The 25,475-nt window shown below is 32.4% G+C and overlaps 1 protein-coding gene across 2 annotated transcripts in view; it reads right to left on the bottom strand.

Moving 5' to 3' along the window:
- The window catches only part of LOC126889468 (putative leucine-rich repeat-containing protein DDB_G0290503), a 136,345-nt gene that overhangs the window by 34,258 nt on the left and 76,612 nt on the right, over positions 1-25,475 (bottom strand). The window contains exon 1 of one of the 2 annotated variants that reach the window (XM_050657786.1): positions 2,050-2,286. The exons of the other annotated variant lie outside the window; for it this stretch is intronic. Coding sequence (XP_050513743.1) covers positions 2,050-2,208 — 159 coding nt within the window. The 5' untranslated portion in view covers positions 2,209-2,286. Of the gene's footprint in view, positions 1-2,049; positions 2,287-25,475 lie in introns of those variants that run through there. 2 annotated transcript variants of the gene reach the window in all.

Raw genomic sequence — 25,475 nt, forward strand, 5'->3', positions numbered from 1 at the left:
CACGTCACCGCCCGGCACCCTGTGGATATGTTATAAGGACCTCGGTTTGAGTAAGTTTCTGCAAAAAAATGGAATCGGAATAATTTCACTAACGGGGGCGACGGTACATCCTGGACAATAGCGCTAATTGTTAATAATTAAAAATAACAGCTTTCTAAAAAAATAATGACAAAAATCTCTTCAGTACCTTGAAGAAGGGATTTGAAACTTGATGACTTTTTGAATTTGATAATAATAATGTTTAATCGAGTTATTAAGCCTTGAAAATGGCCATTTTTGCATTTTTCAAATTTTTAATCGCATATAACTAGACAACAATCAATTTTAGAAAAAAATGACAAGAGACCTTTTTTGCTCAGAATAAGCCAATTTATCTAAAAAAAATTTGTTTGAAATGAAAAAACTATTTTTGTGAATTTGTTTAAAAAAAATTGTTTCAACAATTTTTCGACTACGGCACCGCCCGGCGCCCTGTGGATATGTTATAAGGACTTCTTTTTGCGTAAGTTTGTGCAAGAAAATCGAATCGGAATAATTTCGCTAGCGGGGGCGACGATACTGCCCGGTCTATCTAGTTGTTGATAGATGGTGCTATAATCAAACAAAAAAAGATTTACGAATTATGTAACTATAATCTGCACAATTTATAAGAATATACAAATCAAAGAAAATACAATTTTATAAATGCAATAAACACAATTGATTTGTTTTTATACCAAATTGCAAATAAAAGGGTTATACTGCAATGCCCTTTTCATATTTGGCTGATTACGATTCTGACAACTGTCAGATTTAACTTAAATGTCACGTTAGAATAAATGTTATACAGTACGTAAATCGTTCAGCTGGACATAGGGAACATACATTGTATATATTTAGATACATAAATACATACATTGTATTATATTGAGATAATTGTGGCAACTGAGCTTTCTCAATGACAATATGGTTGTTAGCATTAAGGGGCATTAACCTCAAAATTGATAACTCATTTCGCCTGACACAAATAAACGTCAAAATATGACAATGTAATAGCTAAAAATATTTTTGGCCTAAGGGAATGGGAAAACCGTTTAGTTTTGAAATTATGTAGTTTTTAAGTACAAAATATTTTAAAAATTAAAGAAAATTGTTAACTCATTAATCATAAACTTTGTGTTTGATTTATTTATGAACAGCCTTGCTTCAAAACTCAATCATTATATTCGTTCTAACAGCTCTATTGCACCAAAAACTCGTACTCGAACAGAAACAACTAACACAGGTTAGCGCAGTTGCCACAATTCTCTCAATGTATATTCCCTATGTCCAGCTGAACGATTTACGTACTGTATAATCCATCCGCTATAACTTTTCCCATGCGGTACAATTCATTTTCAATCAAATTAAGTCAAAACATAAATTGAAACGAACGTCTATGTGAATATACATTTTGTATTCTGTATACTATATACTACACTTACGTTTCACTTTCTGTTTTGACTTAATTTGATTGAAAATGAATCGTACCGCATGGGAAAAGTTATAGCGGACGGACTATAAATGTGTATTATCACGGACTTACCTTTTTTTCGGTCACTTGTGACGTACTGAAAAATGCATCTGAGAAGGACCATAGTTAAAAATGTAATTTTCACTACAATCAATTGTGACTTAATCCCACATAAACATCATATTTAAATAAAAAAATATTTGTCTTTGTCATATTCAATATTATAGTGAGCAGTAGGGCTTTTCATCGATGGCCATTTGTTTCGAGCTTCTGTCATATGTTGTATAATCTGTGTGTAATATTAAAATACATTATGACATATGACAGAAGCTCGAAACAAATGACTGTGAATGAAAAGCCCTATAAACGCAAACCTGATACAATAGCAAAAATAATGGACGCTCCTCGTACGTTAAAAAATGCCATGATAAACATTCTCAAACATATATTATAAAGATTTGACACGTAGATAAATATTGTGTGAATTTAATGTTGGTATTAAAACCATACAACAAATTCTGGCAATTCTTTTAAAGGTATAAAAAGGTAAACCCTACCGTAATTGACGTAATTGCGGCAACCATGTCTGATAACTGTTTCGGTACATAAAATTGATCAAAAACTGACACTAACTGAAAGTTAGAAATACACAGTCTACATGTATCTTCAACAATCTGAAAAATCAACTTGTTTTCCATTTTTTGTACTTCTTCCATGGATTTTAGTGCAACAATAAAAAGGATGTAATAAAAATGTAAAATTTTACTAAACTGCTAAAACACTACTCTACTACAATGACGTGTGACTTATCTTCTGGCGCTATTGCCGGTTGTTGTAGAAACAAATTCAAAATATGCGCTGATGCCGGTATCGCATCATCCGTGTTGGATCGAGCCAATAAATTTTCAAGATCACTTCGAAATTTAGTTCAGAATGCAAATATGTATGTACAGTGCGTTCACGATAACTTTTCATAATATACATAATCTCTCTTCAATCCTGACCCCCGGAGGGAGTCTAGTGGTCGACATGATGTCGCGTATTGTCCGTCTCCAAAGATCTCTGTCTCCGGTCATTTATTTTAACTCATGCATAGGTCTTTTACATATTCTTGTAATTTGATCGATCCATCTTGTTGAGGATCTTCCTCGTGATCTTCGGCCTCCCACTTTTCCTTGTATAATGAGTCTTTCCATGTTTGCTGCGTTTGCTCTCATAACATGTCCAAAGTATTTTAATTGTTGGAGATGGACTTACTGGTGAGTCGTTGGCTAACTTTTAGCTCTCTTAAAATTGAATTATTTGTCCTATGGTTGATCTAAGGAATTCGTAGCATTCGTCTTCAACAGAACATTTCAGTGGCGTCTATCTTTCTTCTTTCCGATTTTCTCAAGGTCCAATATTCACATCCGTAGGTCAGTATTGGGAATATTAAGCAGTTGATTAACCTCATTTTTAACGCTCTTGAAATTTGACAGTCCTTCCATATTGTAGTCATTTTTGTTGTGACAACTTTTGCTAGATCACATTTACGTTTTATTTCTTCCTGTAGTGACCCTGTGGTCAAACCGGTCAATTGTGTTTATGTGTGGATGATTATTATGTAGTCTATCCACTATCATGATATTTGTCTTTGATATGTTTAATTGCAGACCAAATATTTGACTTTCGTTTTCAACTAGTATAAGATCAATCAGCTCTGCTTGACTATTTGCAAGAAGGACTCGTCTGCGAAACGTAGGTTATTTATTTTATGACCATTTATTGAGATGCCTTTTTCCCATCCTTCAAGTGATCTTCTCATGATATGCTCCCCATATACACTGCGTGTTATGAAAACGAGGCCACCTAAAATTTTTGGCATTTTTTAATTTTTACAAATCCTACAAGAACTTGATTGTCATTAGATATGTGTGTGTATGTTTAAGAATATGTTCTAAAGCAGTATGCAATCATTTCCTTAATAATAAATGTCAAAAAAAAAACTTCTTCCAAAATGATGATTTTATTGGAAAATTAAAAAATTAACATTGTACATTTTTTTGTTTTCTTTATAAAAATTATTAATATGTACTCTGTATTACCACCTCTATTGTAAATTACACTCCCCATTCGATTTGGCATTGAATTGATCAAATTCTAGATGTTCTTTTGAGGAAAAGCTTCCCATTCTTCCATGAGCGCCAACCGAAGCTGCTCACGATTTATTGGAGCAGGTATTCTGTTTCTTACTCTTCATTTGAGTTGGTCCCAAACGTGTTCAATGGGGTTCAAATCTAGACTTTGAGCCGGCCAATTCATTTTTGGCACACCGACGGATTCCATGTATTGCGTTACCATCCTGGCTACGTGTGGCCGCGCGTGGTCTTGCATGAAAATAAAACTTTCGCCCACAAACCCAAAAAGGCATTACATGCTCGTCTAGAATTTCGGTAATGTATCGGTGAGCATTCACCGCTCCTCTATCAATAAATACGAGATCAGTACGGCCTTCGAATGAAATGCCTGACCAAAACATTACCGAACCTCCTACAAAAGCAACACGTGCATCTCGTTCCCCACGTCTTCTGTAGGTTTTGATGCGACCGTCTGAGCCATAAAGAACCATCCTGGACTCATCATTAACAAAATATTTTTCCAATCTCCTATCGTCCAATGCTCGTGGTATCTAGCAAACTGTAGTTGGCGTTGTCGATGTGCTGCTGTTAACAAAGATCCGGTTGCTGGACAGCGAGCCCTTAGACCAAATTCCCTCAACCTTCTTCTCACGGTAGGAGTGCTTAATGTCCACCCGTGAGCATTTTGAAAACGGTTTTGGATTACTGTAGCCGTATAGAACCGATTTTTCAAAGAAGTGCGTTGTAGAGAACGGTCTTCTCTGACCTTCGTGATTCTTCTCGGGCCTGATCCTGGTCGTTGTTCGTGAGATCCAGTCTCTACGAATCGTTGGTAAGTTTTTTGGACCATACAACGACTGACTCCAGCTGTCTGGCCACTTCTCCTTGGTTCATTCCATTACCAATCAAAGTAACAATTTCAACAGATCTAGCAAATCTCTCAGCAATTATTTTAAATTTAAAAATTGCACAAGTTCACTCTTTGAAGGACTGTACACTAGTGAAAGATTTTTGAAAAACAGAATAGCCATATTTCAAGAAAAATAAGGTACAAACAACACGTGCATTATCCAAAGTCGTAAAACTTATATGAATTCTGCAAACTTATTACCCGTAATTGACCTGTCGGCACCGTTTGTTGGTGCCTAAAAGACGCTAAAAGTGTTTCTGCATTGTGGGAGTTTAGTTACAATAGAATAAATTGTATAAACTTAAAGTTATTGAAAAATTCTTATAAAATTCTAGGTGGTCTTTTTTTCATGACGCGCAGTGTTGATATTGAATAAGTGTGGAGATAGTATATATCTTTGTCTGACACCCGTTCTGGATGAAATTCGTTTGAAAGTGTGTCAAGCACTTTAACTGATCCAGTAGTGTGTTCCTATAGTTTAGTTATAAGCGAAATAAGATGTTGTGGTACGCCTACTTCTTTTAGTATTCGCCATAAGTGTCGCCACTTGACCCTGTCGAACGCCTTACGATAATCTATAAAGTATATGTACAGTGCAATATTTAATTCCCTAGATTCTTCGATTATCTGTCGTATATTCAACAGGTGTCCTCGACTATCTCTACCTTTGGTAAATCCAGTTTGCTCCAGTTTAGTTTCTCATTGATTACATATACATAGCATTATTTTACTGGCATGTGATGTAAGAGAAATCGTTCTATAATTGCCGTTATTGTAGATTTTGTCCAGTCTTCAGGCCATTGTTTTCAATGCCATATTTGGTTACAGAGTAGATGAAGTAATTTTACGCCAGTTTCTTCTGTGGCTGTGAGTACAAAATATATTTCCTATAATAATGTTTACTTAAAAACCACGCCGTTGAAATGAAAGGTTTTAAGTGTTAATTCTTTCTATATTGTTGTCGGTTAAAACTTGCAACAAACACAAGTAGGTATATTGTTACCGGAAAATATAAAAATGGTTGTGAAAAATAAGGAAGACTCTAGTTCTTCCACTGTAACTTTGCACAGCGTCTTCATTCGTACTATAGGAAATAAAACCAAATATTGTATGTGAGCCAAACGTGCGTCCGTTACAAGAATTAGAAAATGGCTAATATTAAAATGGACGTTTTTATACTTCTCTTTTATGTCATTTATTTGCATATAGGTTGTCCAATAACATCTACAGTAAATAAATATTTAAACCTTAGTAATCACAAATTAATGTGTTTTTATTGAAAATAAGCAAATATATCGTCAAACCATGTCCCTTTTGTTGGTAAAATGTTCCCTTACCAGTACATAATTTAATAATATTAAGTTTAATGTTATAACTGAACAAATTACCACAACTTTTTCTCAAAACAAAAAGTCAAAATTATCTCTCGTTGCGTTGTATTAAATTGAATTATTTGCTTACGAGTTCACCGGTGATGTTTGAAATAATATTGAAAATAATCCATTTTGGATAATTTTACCTCTGACAAAAATAAGTTTTTATACTGTGATTGTTTCAAAGAAAAATAATGAACACTCCTGATATATCACAAACGTTCGGTATCCGTGTCGAAGCAAGTGTGGCCAGCTGCTTGATTCGTTCTCGTTCGTGTATTATCGAGGAATTCGAGGTCAATTCGATTAACAAAAAATTAATAGTAATAGTAGAGTAGAGTAGAAGTATGAAGTACAGTGTTTTAAGGATTGTTTTACGAGGGCAAAAATATATATTCTAAAATACCGTTTTTATGGAGATACTGAAACATGTTGCATTATGTACGTTAAATATTGTTTTATATGGAATTAAATCATAATAATTTATTGTAATAAAAAGTACAATTTACATTTCTGGACCTCGGAGTTAAACTACACTAAGCGCCAAAATTAACGCACCACCATAAAAATGGGACATTTTTAATGTCTCATATTTCCTAAACCTGTTGTCCGATTTTAGTGATTTTTTAAATAGGTTATAGCTTTATTCTTCAAGAATATCTATGTAATAATATTGTTGCTAAACAGATAAGTGTCAGTGTATACCGGGTGTAACAATGATAGTGTGTTTTTTCCTCAAAGTTTGGAACACCCTGTGGAATATTTTAGCGTATATAAAATATTGAAATTAAAACTCAGCTGGAACCTTAGGTTATCTTAAGATTTTGCTTTTTGATTCATTCGCTTATGTTGGATAATAAAAAAGTTAGGTACCTTAACAACTAGCAACGTTTTTCATCAATGCAGGGTGTTTCTAAATAAGTGCGACAAACTTTAAGGGGTAATTCTCCATGAAAAATAATGACCGTTTGCTTTATAAACATTTGTCCGCAAATGCTTCGTTTCCGAGATACGGGATGTTGAATTTTTTCGTACAAACTGATGATTTATTTATTGCTCTAAAACCGGTTGAGATATGCAAATGAAATTTGGTAGGTTTTAAGAGGTAGTTATTGGGCATTTTTTGGCATACAATTAAGAATTTTATATTCACCATTGGCGTGCATACGGGTAATATGACCGGGTAATATGACCCGTATGCACGCCAATGGTGAATATAAAATTCTTAGTTGTACGTCAAAAAATGCGCAATAACTACCTCTTAAAACCCACTAAATTTCATTTGCATATCACAACCGGTTTTAGAGCGATAAATAAATCGTCAGTTTGTAAGAAAAAATTTAACATCCCGTATCTAGGAAACGAAGCATTTGCAGAAACATGTTTATAAAGTAAACGGTCATTATTTTTGCATGCAGAATTACCCCTCAAAGTTTGTCGCACTTATTTAGAAACACCCTGTATTGATGAAAAACGTTGCTAGTTGTTAAAGTACCTACCTTTTTTATTATCCAACATAAGCGAATGAATCAAAAAGCAAAATGTTAAGATAACCTAAGGTTCCAGTTGAGTTTTAATTTCAATACTTTATATACGCTAGAATATTCCACAGGGTGTTCCAAACTTTGAGGAAAAAACACACTATCATTGTTACACCCGGTATACAATGACACTTATCTGTTTAGCAACAATATTATTACATCGATATTCCTGAAGAATAAAGCTATAAAATATTTAAAAAATCACTAAAATCGGATAACAGGTTTAGGAAATATCAGACATTAAAAATGTCCCATTTTTAAGGTGGTGCGTTAATTTTGGCGTTTAGTGTATAATAATATGTCGATAAGGTGTTGTTTTGAATAAGTTCCTTTATTTTATTAGTTGGATTATACAAATTTGGTTATATATTATCATTAAAATAAAATATGGCCACATTGTTTTTCAAACAATTATGGAATATCTCTGATTTTTTTAAAACGTTTTTATATACTTGGCTTGGTCTTTGTTACTATATCCGCAAATTTTGTAATTCATTTTAACATAGTTCTATGCTACCTAGGCACTTGAAATTTTCAGAATAGCTCAGAACTAACTAACAATGCCATTTAACTACTATTATATGGATAAATCAATTTTTTTAATTTCAAACTATTTTAAAACGCTGTGTCTAGGTACACGCGAAACGTCATCAAGTCAGTGACGTCACTATCTGGCGTGCACTGTTACTGGTTTTTTGCGTGAACTTAAGCCGGGTGTATGCTGTAGTAAGTATATACCGCGAGTGTCAGAAAGTCAGAGTGTTAGAATTTGCCTAATCGCATTGTGTTTACACTTTAATATTGATTAGTAAAGAAATTTCTTATTTCTTATTTGTTTAGTGTTTGTTTTTAAATTAACTGTGGAGTGTGGACAATTATTTAATTCTTTTAATGAGTTTAACATTTTAAAACAGTATGAAAAAGATCCGAGACTATAAATTAATATATATTTTTTTAGTTATAAGTGAAATAGTATTACCGCCCAAAATTAAAATAAAAGGAAAACCTAAAGCTTTGACAATAATAATTAACTTACGTATAAAGATTATTTTAACAATAATATTTTGTACATGTCATGTCAACTAAATACATATTTATTTTGCTAACCTGAATATAAACCTACATTAATTTGTTACAATTAAGTTTGAAACATCTGAATAGTTCTGCTTCCCTTCCCTTAATAACAAATATTTTTTTATCAAACAAACACTAAACATATCAAAATAGCGTGAATTTACCAAATATACAGTCACTGCGCACGCTAAATAATGATTTAGCGTGACGAAGTTTAATTCGCATGTACCTAACTTTTTTATTTGCGTACACGTTAGCGTGTACCTAGACACAGCGATTTTAAAAATGTGACTAATGCAATGACATTTAAATTCCATTTTAAAGTACGTTAATGGTGGCTCAGTGGTAGAGCATTCGATCGCAGATCGAGAAGTCCCGAGTTCTAAACCTGGCTGTTGCTTCTTCTTCTTCTTCAAATGCAAATCCACTAATGGATGTTGGCGATCACATTTTCCATTAACTCTCTGTTTCTTGCAATGTGGATCAGTGATTGTATGTCGGTAACCCCTGTCCATTGCCTTATGTTTCGGAGCCAGGACATTTTCTTGCGTCCTATTCCTCTCTTGCCTTCAATTTTACCCTGGATTATAAGATGAAGGAACTGGTATTTTTCGTTTCGCATGATGTGACCCAAATACGCCGTTTTTCTTTTCTTGATGTTTTCGAAAAGCTGACGTTCTTGGTTAATTCTTTTAAGGCCGGCCATTGGTAATGTTATAAGTATAGGCGATCCCATCACCTTTATAAAGTACACCACTCATAATCTAGAGCATATATGTATACCGAAAAATGCTTAACCTACTAACAATATATGTCGCTAATTACAACCATATTTTTGATTTCCTACCTGTTGTGTATTGTTTATAAAAAAATGTGAAAGTTTTGCTTTTTTCTCAATAAATATAAGAGCGTTTATATCTAAATTACTCAAGTATTTAAATGAATTTCATGATAAAATTCCGTTTAGCACTACAGTAGAAGTAATGGAAGGATATAACGTTAAAAAAATGTGAATTAATAAAGTATTTTTTGCGTGGTGTACTTTTAAAATACATTTCTGAAATTAATAGAAATTGCCATGTGAAACGTAAATATTCGACATATAATACGAATACAGTATAGGAATCTGTAAGAATCTAAGCTCTGTTAATGTAGCCATTATGTATAAGATGGCGCTACGAAAAATATTATATACATGTGCAAAATTCAGGAGCGGTATGGCCCGTTTGAAACTTTCCTTTGGAAATTTCGGTACTTTATAGAGAGTAATAACGTTTTGAGGGATGCGGGTGGTTCATTATTGCGTACTTGGAATAATATACAATATATTACTTTTATTACTCTCGCTTGCAAACGGTTGAAGTGTAGAGTCGATTTATTAAATGAGGACACTGCTCGCAATAAGAAATGCATGGCGAGCGGTGCCCTTATCTAATATTTCGACTTTAAAAGGTAATGGATGTCTTCCAAAAAGCCGATATACTAGTTCAGAACGACTATTAGTTTGCGCAATATTAAAATAGAGGTACCAAAATTTATTTAATTTGTTAATAGCTTAATAACTGTGTCTAGTCGGACAAACTTTGATGTACGGTACGGGAACACTGGAATAGGAGAAGTTTTAATTGTAGAACAGTTTAAAAATTTGGAACGTCAGATTACGAAAACGCTCCATGTATTTTTTCGAACAGAACTTCCAATTGATTTGTTACTGTTTCATTAAACTCTCATGCAAAAATCATATTGCTATTTATCAAAAATATAATTCCTGCCATTTGACATATTCTTCGTGTTAGACTTATTAAAATGCCCAGTTGGTGATAATACCAGTCTGATTTTTGCATAAGAGTTTAATGAAATCGTAACAAATCAGTTGGAAGTTCTGTCAGACAAAATACATGGAACGTTTTCATAGTCTGATGTTCCAAATTTTTAACCTGTTCCACAATTAAAGCTTCGCCTGTTTCAGTGTTCCCGTACATCAAAGTTTGTCCGACTAGACACAGTTAAGTTAGAAATTTTCAGCTTGCTATTAATCAACTTCTTTTTTGTACGCGAGATCCAGGCCTATAATTCAAATTTAATTTATAAATAAGTGATTTTTACTCAGGTCAGCCATTATGATGAAATATTTTATTTTAGGGAATAGCGGGAACTGGTAATAGGAAATAAAGATCATAATATTTATTAAAAGTTCATTTCATCTGACATTGAAATAGATATGACAAACGTGATTCTCTGAGTTGGGCTAATTTTTTAAATTCACAGTCAAAGAAAGCCGCGGAACCATTAGTTTTTAATTATGTAATTTTTTACACCCCTCTTGACACTTGAGTTGAGGGAATTGACTCATCACTTTTAAGTTAATGTTATGATATGTTATGATTAGGATTGCCATCACAAATTTCCGGGGATTTTTCTTTCTTTGCAAAGTACCTAATTTTTAAACAATACAGGGAAGTATTAAATGAATTTTAATACAAACGTATTAAAAATACCAATGAAAATAATTTTTTGAAGTTATACTTCTTTAGGCGCGATTTCATTAAGGGTGAAATTTTATTAATCTGCGCGCATGCGCACACAGACAGTATGTAGTTCGTTACTAAATGTTTTAATTTATGTATGTATGTATCAGTCCAGAAAAGGTGTGGAAAGAATATATTAGTGTTTTTAAATATATTTTCCTAAAAAAAGGGGTTAAAAATGCTACTTTAAAGCACCAGTGCTTTAAAAATTTTAAGGCACTGCAGTTAAAAGTGAATTGTCAAATTGTGAAACGTCAAAATATTGTATGATATAGGTAGGTGTTAAAAAGTATATTTTTAAGGCACTTATGTGAATTGCAGAATGACCGAAGCGAATCTTTCACACGAAACCTTCACATACGTGCTTTAAAATTGTACTTTTAACATTTTATATCATAAATAGGTAACTATTATTATAACTTTTGTGTATTTGGACTTGTCTACCTCGGAAATAAGATAATAAGTAATAATAAAGTATTGTATAATTCACTTCGTCTGTTTGTTACTATGTCTGAGTAATCTTGTAGCCCGGATAAAGAAAAGGGTATAGCTCAGTGGTAGAGCGTTGGACTGGAGATCAAAAGGACCCCGGTTCGAATCCTGGCGTTTTCTAATCTTTTTTTAATTTTTGGTATTGTTTTAATAAAATTTTTTGGAAAATAGTAAGTAAAAATTTAATCCTTAAATAAAATACAAATAAACTGTCCGAAAGTATATTTATTTCATTGAAATCATATTTAGAAGTATAACTTCTTACGTGCGTACAAAGTACACACACATTCTTTTTCTGTTAACAATGTAGCAAAAATATTCAATATAATGGAAATTTCCAAACATCACTAGAATTGGGTCTATTTTGAAAAGTTATCACTATTTCACTAAATTGTTAAAAAAACACTAGATCTAGTGAAATTTCACTAGACCTGGTAACACTGGAGTCGGGCTTCTTCAGCCCTATTTAAATATTTATTTATTATTTATACATATGACCTGGCCTCTAGTGACTAATCCAGGTCGTTTTTTCCTGATGGGATTACAGATATTTTTTTTTTTTATTTTTTTACATTTTTTACTCAACTATTAAATCTATTTTTACAATAACAATTTGCCATAATCTCTTAATTACGTATAACAAACAAATTTAAATAAACAATTTAAAATATTTTTGGTACTATCAACTCCCTTCTAAGTTATAAAGACAGTCCCTCTATTTTCAGAAGAGAGTTGGTAGTTTTTTTTTTTTTTATTTTTTTTTTTATTTTTATGAATTATGTATTGAATTATTATTTTTATTTATTTATTTTATATTGAATTACTATTATTATAATTGTAAATATCTATTTTTGAATTTATATTTTATTTTATTTATTTTAACTTTATCTTACTCAACTTCATCAAGGTTGGATTATTGGTTGTCTTCTTCTATTATTATAGATTTCTTGTTGTTTTTTAGATATTATTTGTGCGAGATTATTTAATATTTCAAAATATTCTTCATTTTGTAATATATCTCTTATTTCAATTCTTTCTAATCTTCTTCTCATTTCTCTGTGTTCTTCATTTTCTATAGTATTTTCACAATGTAACACTATATGTTCTGGTGTACCTAGTTCTCCACATTCACAATATGCATCATCTTTTAAGTTAAATCTTTCCAAATATGTTGGGTACGGTCCATGTCCTGTTAAAAAGTGTATTAAACCTTGTTTTGGATTAAAATAATTTGGAATGTTTTCTAATATTGGTATAAAATTGTATAAACGTCTAGATTTTGTTGAATTTTCCCATTCATTTTGTCTTTTTCTATTTATTATTTCTTTTAATTCTCTTTTATTTCTTATATCTAATCCTATTATTTGTATTATTTTTTCATGTTTTTCGTTTTTTAGCCAATAATTACATGCTCTTTTTTGTGTTTCTAAATGCATTGGCATTACTCCAGTTAAAACTGTGAGTGCCTGTGTTGCAGTTGTTCCAAATGCTCCCGTCATTCTTACAAGAAATCCTCTCTGAGCTCTATTTAATTTTTCTGCGTTTTTTTTATTTATTAATCTATGTGCCCATACACTTGAACCGTACCCTACAATTGATGCAAGTATTGTACTTAGGTATATTCTCATCTGTCGGAACGAAATTCTATATTCCTTCTGTGCTAGACTAGCAATGCTATGCATGATCTTTGTTGCCTTTTCACAGACACAATTCATGTGTTTTGTAAATAATTTTTGTTCGTCTATTATAATACCTAAATATCTTGTTTCCATTTTTCTTTTTATTGTTTTCCCTCTAATTTTTATAATTGGATCTCTTTCTAAATTTCCTTTTATTAAACTATATGTTGTTTTTGAATCTGATATTGTTAATTTTACTTTATTCATCCAATCATTTACTCTTATTAATACTTCATTTGATTTATTTTCTAATTCTCTTCTTGAGTTTGCATCTATGATCAACAACAAATCATCTGCATATGCTATGCTTCCAAGCACTTCAGGATCTATAGTCAATTGTTCCAGCAGTTCCTCTAGCATTACATCCCAGAACATAGGTCCACAAACTGATCCTTGTGGACATCCTTTTGTGATATGTTTTGTCTTTTTTCCTGTTGGACAGCTTAGGCTTGCATATCGGTCTTGACAGTAGTTTCTGAGACTTCCGTACAGATTCTTTGGACATCTCATTCTTCGAAGTCTTTCAAAGAATGACGGCCACCAAAGATTGTCAAAAGCCCCAGACACGTCTATAAAGATCATTAAAACATACTTTTTTATGCTTTCGTTTACTATTTCAAATACTTTATTTATTGCATCTTCTGTTGATCTACCTTTCCTAAAACCATACTGACCAGGATGTAATCCAATTTCTGTTCTTATTTGATTTAATTTTTTACATAGTAATTTTTCTTGTAATTTTCCCATTGTATTCAATAAACATACCGGTCTATATGATTTCGGTAAGGCAGGATCTTTATCTTCCCCTTTATGTATTATTATAACTTCTGCTTGTTTAAAATTATTGGGAAACCTTCTTTGTCTAAGACATTCATTATATAATGATGTTAATACTGGAATTATTTGTTCCGACAATGCTTGAAGTATTTCAACATGAATATTATCCGGTCCAGGTGCCTTCTTTCTTTTCATTTCTCTCATACTTTCATATACTTCTTCTTCTGTGAATTCCTCTATTTCTCTTTCTTCTTCTATTTGGTATTCTTGTATCATTTCTTCTCTTATATTTCTTTGTTCTACTGTTTCTCCTTCTAATTTATCTGGAGGTAATAATACATTAAGTAATGTTTCGGCCGATTCTTCCCAACTTTCTGTAAATGTTCCATCTTCTTTTTTTAAAGTAGAAAGCATTGTCGGACATCTAATTTTTTTAGAAACTATTTTATATGGTATTCCCCACATATCTAATTCTAAGTGTCTTGATACGAAGGTTTCCCAACTTTTAGCTTTTGTTATTTTTATTTCTTGTTTATATTCTTGTTTTAGTCTTCTATATTCACCTAGAAGGATTTGCCTCTCAAGATAGATACCACATTGTTGATATCGCTTTCGCGCATATCTAACTCTGCTTCTCATTCTTGTGAGGTTTTCCTTCCAGGCTGAGTTTTTTACTTTACTATTTTCTTTTATTTTTGGTATTGCTATATCCATTGCTTTTTTAATTTGTTTGGTTAATTCTTTTGTTGCAATATTTATATTAGATCCCCTTTGTACCAGACAAGGTGGTCGAAACTCAGACTTTAATAGTTCATAATTTGCTTTACCTATATTGTATCTTACCGAAGATATTTCCGTATTACGTGGATTTAGGTTATTAAGATTGAAAGTTATAAGGTTGTGATCACTTATTGTTGCATGTTCCATCACTTTCCAATCCTTAACTAGGTGTGCTACTGCAACATTTGATATTGTTATATCTATATTGCTAGCCGCACCAGCTCTGTTTTGAAAAGTTGGTGGGTTTCCTGGTTTATTGTGTACTATCAACTCTAGTTCATTAATCATATCTTCTACTAATAATCCTTTTTGATCTGTTTGAGTTGAATTCCACAATATTGATTTTGCATTTACGTCTGCTACAACTATAACTTTTTCCTCTCTATACGTTATAAATATAGCTCTTATCTTTTCCACGTATTCATCAATATCTTCACAGAACTGACAATATAGGTTAGCTATGATAAATTTACCTGCTTTTGTTAGCAATTCTACACAGATACAGTGTCGATCACTAAATTGTTTTAGAATTAGAAGTCTCATATTTTTATTGAATAATACGGTTACCGCCATTGGATTTTCTCCTATGCTTGCACATTGTGCATTAATTGGCATGTGTTGAATTTTTCCTAGTCTTGTGTATGGTTCTTGAATGCAAACCATATCAAGACTATTTTCTTCTGCTGTTTTTCTTATTTCATGTAGTACTGTGATACTTCTCATACCATTTATTTGTCCTATTTTTATATTGAATGTTTTGTTTGTCATTAATTAATTTGGTTTGTTTTTTTTTTATTAATTTCATTTTGGTTTCCGTGTTTATTAGAATCGAATAAATTTTCATTTTTAGTATTTTATCACCATATCTGTGTATTTTATTATTTTTAATTATTTTATCTGAGTTTATTCCCTCTTCTCTGATACAATAATTTTTATTATTTTTAAAGTATTTTTGTTTTATATTATGATTTATATTTTTTGTATTTTTAGCATTTAAAGTATGATTTTTTGTTCTCATGACTCTGTTTTTAACCATTGCATCACATTGGTTTTTATGTTTTTGAAATTTTTTATTTTTTATTATATTAATTTTTAATGTTATAAAATTTAATTTTAATTTAATTTTAATTTCAAATTTAATTTTAATTTTCATTTTAATTTTAATTTTAATTAAATTTTAAATAATATTTATGTACCATAGTCTGTTTTTTGAATTAGACGATTTAAAAGTAGAGCATAAGTTGTACAATTTTTATTTTCTTTATTACATTGTTTTCCTCTGTGTTTGCAAGGTATGCATACCTTTGGCTGTCCTGTTTTATTACAATTTTTTCTTTCGTGATTTTCACCACAATGGTTACATGTTGTTTCTTTATTACAGTGTTTGCTTACGTGTCCTAGATCATTACATTTATTACATTTTGCTACCACTATGTAATCTTTTGTGTTTACACTTGTAAAACCAACATATGTTTTATTTATTATTAACTGTTTTCTTATATCAGGTGACACTTCTAATACATAATGGACCGTAGATTTCTCTCTTGGTCCTGTCTTAAATTTTAATTTACAATTGTTTGTAAAGTCTTCTTTTGTTATATTTTCAAAATTTTGAGTATATATTTTATTTAATATAATTTCTTCTTTTTCGTTGCTTGGTAAATCATACATTATTACTAGTGGTTTTCTTTTTTTTGGAAGTTCACATTTAAATTTTTCTTTTATTTTTTCATTATTTTTTATTTTTTCAATGTCTTCTAGTGTTGGAGTTTCAATTATTAATACTCTTCCTGATGTTCTCATTTTGTTTATTTTTAATTTATTTTTTTCTGGATCTAGAACTTTCGTAAGTTCTTCTTGTACTTTTCTTCCAGTTTGTGCTGTTTCACTTGTTATAAAAAGAGTGTTTATTTGTTTTTGTGTCTCTATTAGTTTTTGATTTTCAGTTTTATTATTTATTGGTTTTGATGTTATTGCAGCATATGTTTGTTTCGTTTCTTGTGTTTGTGTTATTTTTCTTAATTTTTCATATTCTATTCTTTGTCTATTATTTTCTTCTTTTAATATTTTTATTTGTCCTTCCATATTTCCATATTCCATTGCTAATAACATTATTCTATTTTTTAAATCATCTTTTCCTATTTTACTTAATCTTTTACCTATTTCCATTTCACCTTCAATGAAGTCAAGTAAGTCTTTAATTTTTGTTTTAGTATTATCAATATTTTCATTCAAATTTATATTTAATTCAGTATTATTTATATTATTATCTACAATACTATTATCTAATATTTCATTATTATTATTTTGAGATAAGGTATTAATACTAATTCTAAAACTATTTTCAATTATGTCATCTATTTGAGATGAATTACCTCCAAAAGAAGTAATTTTCTTTTTATCTCCCATTTTTTCCACTTTTTTACCTACAATTTCTTCAGTGTGCTCTTAGCCCTACCACTGAGCTTATTGTGGGAGGACCCCGACTTATGGCAGTGGAGTGGTTGCCCGCCCCCTAACCACGTGGAGGTGGCAGGAGTACTAACTACTAACACTAAAGAAATACAGGATACATACACAGATGTTCTTACTAAAATAAATAGAAATGTTCTAACCTATTTGAATTTGGATGCCTGTTATAAAATCCTCCTCCATGGGGTTAACGTTTATATATATTACAACTAGTTGATGGGATCATCAAGGAGAGTTCGTTTCACACTTTCGTATGATTTGAGACCGTTAACGGGATTCTCTTAACGGGATATCAACAGATTTTATTAAAGTTTTGACGTCTATTTGTGTCACTTCTTCAGTAAGAGCTTCACTGATTTCTTGAATACTAACAATGTTTACCTTTATCTGGATATAAATGTAATCCTTTATATTATGGTCAATTAAATCACTAAAAAAGGATACTAAACGAGACCAAATAAAGATTTTGATATCTATGTTTATCACCATGTACTAATATAGTTTTCTTTCAGTGAGGAATTCACTATTTCTTTGCGTAATAATAATTACTATATATATTTTGATATAAATATATTCTCTTGCACATTTACAGCTTCCAAAGTAACTAAAAAATCAATTTTTTTCTAAAAAACTTTGATAAGTACTTCGACGTCAATTTGACGTCGAAGTACTTATCAAAGTATATATTTAAATATATATTTAAAAATACTTTATATTTAAATAGCCCTATTTAAATATAAAGTTTCTTTTGAAAATAGCCGACAAATTAAAATATTAATTGCCGCCGCCCTACCGCAAACGGCTGCTGCTTAAAAAACACCGCCAAAAATCTTTAAAGGATTATCATTGATTTTACTGCTCGATCCTTGTTCCCAGTTGTTTACAGTAGGAATCGATTGTAGTGCCGCCGGTACCACCTCCTGCCAATTAGGCGTTCGCATGGCACGTGCCCATTGCTTTCATGTAAGCCGCTTTTGGGGCAATTTAAAGAAATAGTAAAATAAATGATAATTTACAACTTTTATTACACAAGATATTACCCAATTCATAAATAAATCAATTTTTAATATATTACAACATTTTAATAAAACTAGACATTTAGACAAAGAGTGATATAATTGTTCTTGCCTGGTATAATTTTATAATATTTGGACAAGGAAAGTAGGTAACAAACTATGATGAACCAATATGCGAAATAGTTCATGGGGTGAGACCGCTCCCGTCCGATTCCTATTCAAAAATGTCCCCTTTAAACAAATCTGAAGGGTGCCGGGCGAAATTTTGGGGCAGAATTTGTTTAAACAATTTTTTTAAACAAATACAAAAGATTACATTTTTTTTGTTCTGGAACATATATTATTTAGGTTTTCAAGGTCATTCTAAACAAGAAAGGTATCTTGCAATTTTTCTTAAAAATTGATAGTTTTCGAGTTATAGGCGATTTAAAATCTGAAAAATGCGAAAATACGCATTTTCGAGGCTAAAAATTCACATTTAAATTAGTATTCTTGAGGTTACCAGATACTTAAATTGAAGACTAAACATTAATCTTCAAGATTCTCAAGAGTGATCGCGTCTAACCTTAATTTATACAGTTTTTTTTTTTTAGTTGTTAAATATGCATGTTTATCCGATTTTTTGCCGGTGCGGCGAGCTCTATTTCAAAAATCTTCTATGTAGTTTCCTCCAAATAATATTTTTTCTAGATTTTTTGTGATATTCTAACTAAAATAAGTTTCTTGACATTTTTCTCCAAAGTTAATGGTTTTAAAGTTATAAGCGATTTAAAATCCGAAAAATGCCAAAACGCATTTTTGGATTTTAAATCGCTTATAACTTTAAAACTGTTAACTTTTGAGAAAAATGTCAAGAAACTTATTTTATTTAAAATGTCCCAAAAAATCTAGAAAAAAGATATTTTGGAGGAAAACTGGAGATTTTTGAAATAGAGCGCGCCGCACCGACAAAAAAATCGATGGACATGCATATTTAACAATTAAAACACGACGGTTTAAATTAGGGTTAGACACAATCACTCTTGAGAATCTTGAAGCTGAATGTTTAAACTTCAATTTAAGAATCTTGCAACCTTAAAAGTTCTAATTTAAATATGAGTTTTTAGGCCTCGAAAATGAGCATTTTCGCACTTTTCAGATTTTAAATCGCCTATAACTCGAAAACTATCAATTTTTAAAAAAAAATTACAAGATTTTTTTTTTTTTAGAATGACCCACTAAACTTAAAAATATATGCTCCGGGGCAAAAAAACGTGATCTTTTCTATTTGTTTATAAAAATTGTTTAAACAATTTCTGCCCAAAAATTCCGCCCGGCACCCGGCAGATTTGTTTAGAGGGGACATTTTTGAGTAGGAATCCACAAAGAAACCGAATCAGAAATTTTCCCAGACGGGAGCGGTCTCACCACATGGACTAAAATAGATTTCTCCAATACTTTTGGTTTAGATTTTACCACGAGATACGAGCACAGTATTTATCCGAGTAAAATTTTCAGCGAGACCACCTAGAAAATTAAAAGTTCGCACCTGATATATAAAACGATTTCGAGTCGTCTTAGCGAGGCCGCACCTGCATACTCTCTGTACTTAACTAAACTATCGACTCACTAAAAAGTTTGCCGTTTGCGGCCTCGCTTAGATATCTATTGCGTTATTTCTCCGATAGAGGCAGCATCTCTCGGGAAAGAATCTTTTCTCTCTGTTGCGCCGGCATTTGGGGACCTCTCTTTCATACAACGGCCGGCCTTAAGGACATCCACATTTGTGACTTTCGCCGTCCATGGTATCTTTAGGATACGGCGATAAAGCCACATTTCGAAGGCTTCTAATCTGTTTATATCCCTCGTTTTGAGTGTCCAGCCCTCTATGCCATATAGCAGCACCGACCACACGTAGCATTTAGTAAATCTTAGTCTCAGTGTAAGGTCGAACTCTGAGCAGCTCAGTACCTTCCTGAATTTTACGAAAGCTTGTCGAGCTTGCTCAATGCGACATTTTACTTCCCTGTCCGATGCCCAGTCTTCAAAAACCCACGTTCCTAGGTATTTGAATTTGCTCACTCTCTCAATGGACTTAGTATTCAGTGTTATGGTGGAGTTTTCAAATGCATCCAAGTTTCTGGAGATGATCATGAATTTGGTCTTTTTGGTATTAATCTCTAATCCCATTCGCTTACTGTATTCTCCGATTATAGTGACAAGTTGTTGAAGATCTGCTATGTTGTCGCAAATTAAGACGGCATCATCAGCATATCGTGTGTTGTTGATTAATACTCCATTCACTTTGATTCCCATCTCTGCATCTTCCAAAGACTCCTTAAATATGGCTTCCGAATAAATGTTAAATAAAAGAGGGGAAAGCACACATCCCTGCCGAACACCCCTTCTTATATGTATGGATTTGGATATAGAATTGTATATTTTTAATTGTGCTGCCTGATACCAGTACAAGTTTTCAATGCATCTTATGTCTTTTTGGTCTATATCAAGCTTCTTGAGGATCTGCATTAACTTGTGATGTTGGACACGATCAAACGCTTTCTCGTAGTCTAGAAAGCACAGGAATACGTCCTTCCTCTGATCGTAACAATTTTGGACCAACACCTGTGTTGCTACTATTGCTTCTCTTGTTCCCAAACCTTGCCTAAACCCAAACTGAGAATCACTGATGTCCCATTCACATTTTTTGTATAATCTTTGATGTAGTATTTTTAAGAATATTTTTAAAGTGTGACTCATCAGGCTAATGAGTCTGTGATCCTCACATCTTTTTGCATTGACTTTTTTGGGTAGGGGAATAAATGTAGAGAGCAACCACTGCTGAGGATAGCAACCAGTTTCATAAATAAAATTAAATATTTTATGTAGTGCTGAAATTCCCCTTTCATCTAGTAGTTTGAGTATTTCTGAAGGGATTTCATCAGGTCCAGGTGCCTTATTGTTTTTTGAATATAATATTGCCTCTTCTATTTCCTCTTTAGTAATTGAAGGGCCAGTCAGCTGGTCGTCTGTATAAACTTCACTCATAGGTCTTTCGTCATGAAAGAGCTCCTGAATATAGTTTTCCCATATATGAATTTTCTCTTTTTCACCTAGCACTACCTGGTTATCCTGATTAACTATAATAGTTGGTCTTCGTTTTCTGTATATTCCAGCAGTCTCCTTAAGCTTTTTATGTAAATTCCGATCGTCGTGCTGTCGTTGTAAATGTTCTACATCGATACATTGTTGCTTAAGCCATTCATTTTTTGCTATTCTTATCTTTGCTTTTATTTGCCTGTTAATGTTTTTATACATATTGCTGCCATCTGGGTCATTCTTGTGTCGTCGTCGTTCATCCATTAGTAATAGTATTTCTTCTGTCATCCATTTTTGCTTCTTGTTCTTTGGTTTGTACCCCAAGTTGCTTTTCATGATGTCTGTTACAGCACTTGTAATCTTATTCCATGTTGGTGTTAGATCTTCGGTAATGTTTGTCGTCAATATTTGAATTTGTGTGTTTATTTCATTACTTATTTCTGCTTGTATCATTGGATCTTTCAGTTTATCCAATGCGATCTGTTGTTGAGTTTCAGGCTTGTTTTTGCATGAAAGAGCGACCTTTATGACGGCCACTAATAGTACATGGTCAGAAGGCACATCTGCTCCAGGATATGTGCAAGCTCTTTTGACAGTTGTGCTGAATCTACCGTTGATGAGAATGAAGTCTATCTGATTTCTTATTATGTTCTGAGCTCTATCGGCTGGAGATTTCCAAGTATAAAGGCGACGGGGGTGGAGTTGGAACCATGGGGCTGTGGCTTACCTTTTTTTAATTTTTTTAATACATAATTAAAAGTTAATATACTAAGGGCCGGTATTTCAACAGCTACTTAAGCTTTTGCTTAGCTAAGCCTGTGTCAAAAGTTAAGGAGAAGCTTAAGCTGTGTGCCATATTTCCATCATTTCCTTAACTAAACTCGTCAAATTAATTGGTTTGGTACCTTTGAATACGTCAAAGTGCCAGAACTAACTGTTCTGAGGTAAAAACCACTACTTTTGGCATTTAATTTTATCTTGTCATCTGGATCTGTCTCATTTTTACTTCACTTAATTTTGTGTACATGGTATATGTGTTGTTAGCAGGGCCGGCGATAACGGGCCTGCAAGGGATGCATTGCAGGCGGGCGCCCTTGTTTGGGGGGCGCCAAAATGAGCTTCTTTTTCTACTGGTTTTATGTAAAATACTAAAATAGAAAAATTCATTTTTTAAATGTGGTTTAAATTCATCATAATACCCTAATCTGTGTTTGCTAGTTTTGCATATCACATAATATACAAAAATATGCAATGCGGCATAGAATTCATACCATGTAGTAATGTAATTTATTGGTCAAAGATATCATATTTCAACCAAACAAATTTTCTCTTAATGAGAATGCTTTGTTTATGCTCTTCAAATTTCTTGCAAGTTGTTAGTTTTGTATCAGCAGTTATGAGAGGAAATGAATGATTTCTAGTAAAATAAACAAGATTGTAATTTTCTTGTCGTCTGCCCTTGTCTAATTATTTAAGTATTATGTACCTATTAATATGTATCAAATTAAGTATTAATTATTAATCCCATAAAAACATAATATTTAAAATAAACATTTTACATAAAATTTAGTTTAGAGCTCTTTAGATTTAGATTTAGTATTATTTCATGTGATTATAAAACAGAATAAGTTGTACTCTGCAGTTAAAGAATCTAGCATTCAATTAATATGTAAGTATGTACTACTCAGTACTATTATTAATCTACGGTTCAGTTATTATTTTTATTTAGTTAAATAAAAATGGATTCAAAAAAAATTATCTGGGGCACAAATCGAAAAAGAAAAGCTGAAAAAGAAGAAATGACACAAAAAAAATCTTAGTTCTCTTAGCCAATTTCTTAAAAAAGTTCAAGTGAAGTTGTTTTGTCAGATGAGGGGTCCAATAAAAATGTAACCGAACTTTATTTACCGGGGACATTTGCGGATAGCGGGACACCGACTTAAGTCGGTGCCTCGCTGCCCGGAACACACATTCTTAGGACACAAGTCCAAAATCAAGTCATTAATAGGGAAAGAAGCTCTTCTAGCTACACCTAAAATCAGGTGATTTAACCACATAAAGTAATACAGACGATGTGTTCCATTACCCAGTGCATCCAAGGTAACGTTCAGTACAAAGCCTCCTACGGGTAAAAACATGGATGAGCGCGGTGTAGGTCGCGATCGCGGTCGCTACATCGATATCAAAACAAACGTTCATTTTTTTATGAGATCGCACATACCAAGGATGTGTCACCAGTTCACCCACGCGACCTTGTATCGCGGATTACAGCGATGTCGATGCCAAAACAGGATACGGAAAGTATCTTAGGTAAGGGTAAAAACATGCCGAAAATACATAGATGAGCGCAGTGTATACTTTCCGTATCCTGTTTTGGCATCGAAATCGCTGTAAACCGCGATGCAAGGTCGCAAGGGTGACACATCCTTGGTATGTGCGATCTCATAAGATAATGAAGGTTTGTTTTGATATCGATGTAGCGACCGCGATCGCGACATACACCGCGCTCGTTCATGTATCTTCGGTATGTTTTTACCCTTATTCGTTATGTACTGCGATGGGGAGGGGTGGTGGTACAGCTTGGGGGGTCAGATAGATACGGGGTCAGGTTACGCAGTGTGACCGGTTTGATCTTCGGACATGTGGGTCTCACTGTTCCATTTGAACACACATAATGTTCCCGAGGCTGGGGTTGTACGAGAATCTGTGTGTATGTGTGTGGGGTAGGGGGCGCCTGTGCTAGTTTTGCAGGCGGGCACCTTATACCCTAGCGCCGGCACTGGTTGTTAGTATATTGTTTATATTTTCCCTGGTTGCATGTTTTATTCTTATTTTGCATAAGCAATAGAAGATCCGTCTTTATAATTTTGTTTATTGGATATATTCCTGAAAATGTAAGTTTACTTTTGTAAAATGAATATACCAAGCATTGTAGAAATAAATAATTTTCTTGTGCCTACACCTTCCAAATAGAGTAAGAATTTTATTTTAATAATCGTTAATAATCCAATAATAACATTATTACGCAAAAGTTGGTTTTCAAAATAACTCTATCATTATTAATTTATAGAAATAACTCAAAAAATAGAAAACAAATTTTAAGCAAAGGCTTAAACCAACTCCCGCGCGAGCTTAAATTTATTTGGTTTAAGCCTATGCTTAAGCCTCAAATTGAAGTGGAAATACAGGCATCTAAGCTTAAGCTCAGGCTTAAAGTAAGCTTTGGCTTAAGTGCGGTTGGAAATACCGGCCCTTAAAATTCACATTTTTTAAGTTAGTTATTTATTATACAGGGTGTCCAGAAACTCTACCGACAAACGAAGACAGGAGATTCTTCAGATAATTTTAAGAGAATTTAACCCAATTCACCTAGTCCGAAAATGCTTCTTAAGGGAGCTAGAGCTCTTTGAAGATGGCGTCATGAAATTAGTTTTTCTTAAATACCTCCAGAACGCTTCTATTTAGAAAAACGAAAATTGGTATGCATATTTACTTTTCAGAGATGAATAGATTCCATCCATTGCAAATTTCTAGTACCGGTCATAGGCGTCCGTTTTGGGTAGAGCAACGGGTATTTTATCGCATAACTTTTTTGTCCTTAACTTTTATGCATTTTTGACACCGGATTATTAAATTGTGAGGTATTCTAGTACTAAAAGATACTCTTGCTTTAAGTCGGTAGGACACACCGTTTTCTAGAAAAATCGATTTGAAAGATTTTCGTTTTTGGAATTTGAAAAAAAATTGAAAGAACTTTTCAACAAAAAACGAAGTATTTTACCAACATAAAGTAAAAGTAAAGTACTAAAAGTTATTTAGTACTCGAATACCTCATAATTTAATAATCTAGTGTCAAAAATGCTCAAAAATTCAAGACAAAAAGTTATGCTATAAAATAACTCTTGACCTACCCAAAACGGACGCCTATGACCAGTACTAGAAATTCGCAATTAATGAAATCGATTTATCTCTGGAATATAAATAAATGTACCAGTTTTCGTCTTTCTAAACAGTTTTTTCTTTGAAATTTTTTTTTAATTCAAAAAGCGAAAAATTTTCAAATCGATTTTTCTAGAAAACGGTGTGTCCTACCGATTTAAAACAAGAGTACCTTTTAGTACTAGAATACTTCACAATTTAATAATC

This window comes from Diabrotica virgifera, chromosome 8, assembly GCF_917563875.1.
Source record: "Diabrotica virgifera virgifera chromosome 8, PGI_DIABVI_V3a".
In the NCBI taxonomy this organism is placed as follows: Eukaryota; Metazoa; Arthropoda; class Insecta; order Coleoptera; family Chrysomelidae; genus Diabrotica; species Diabrotica virgifera.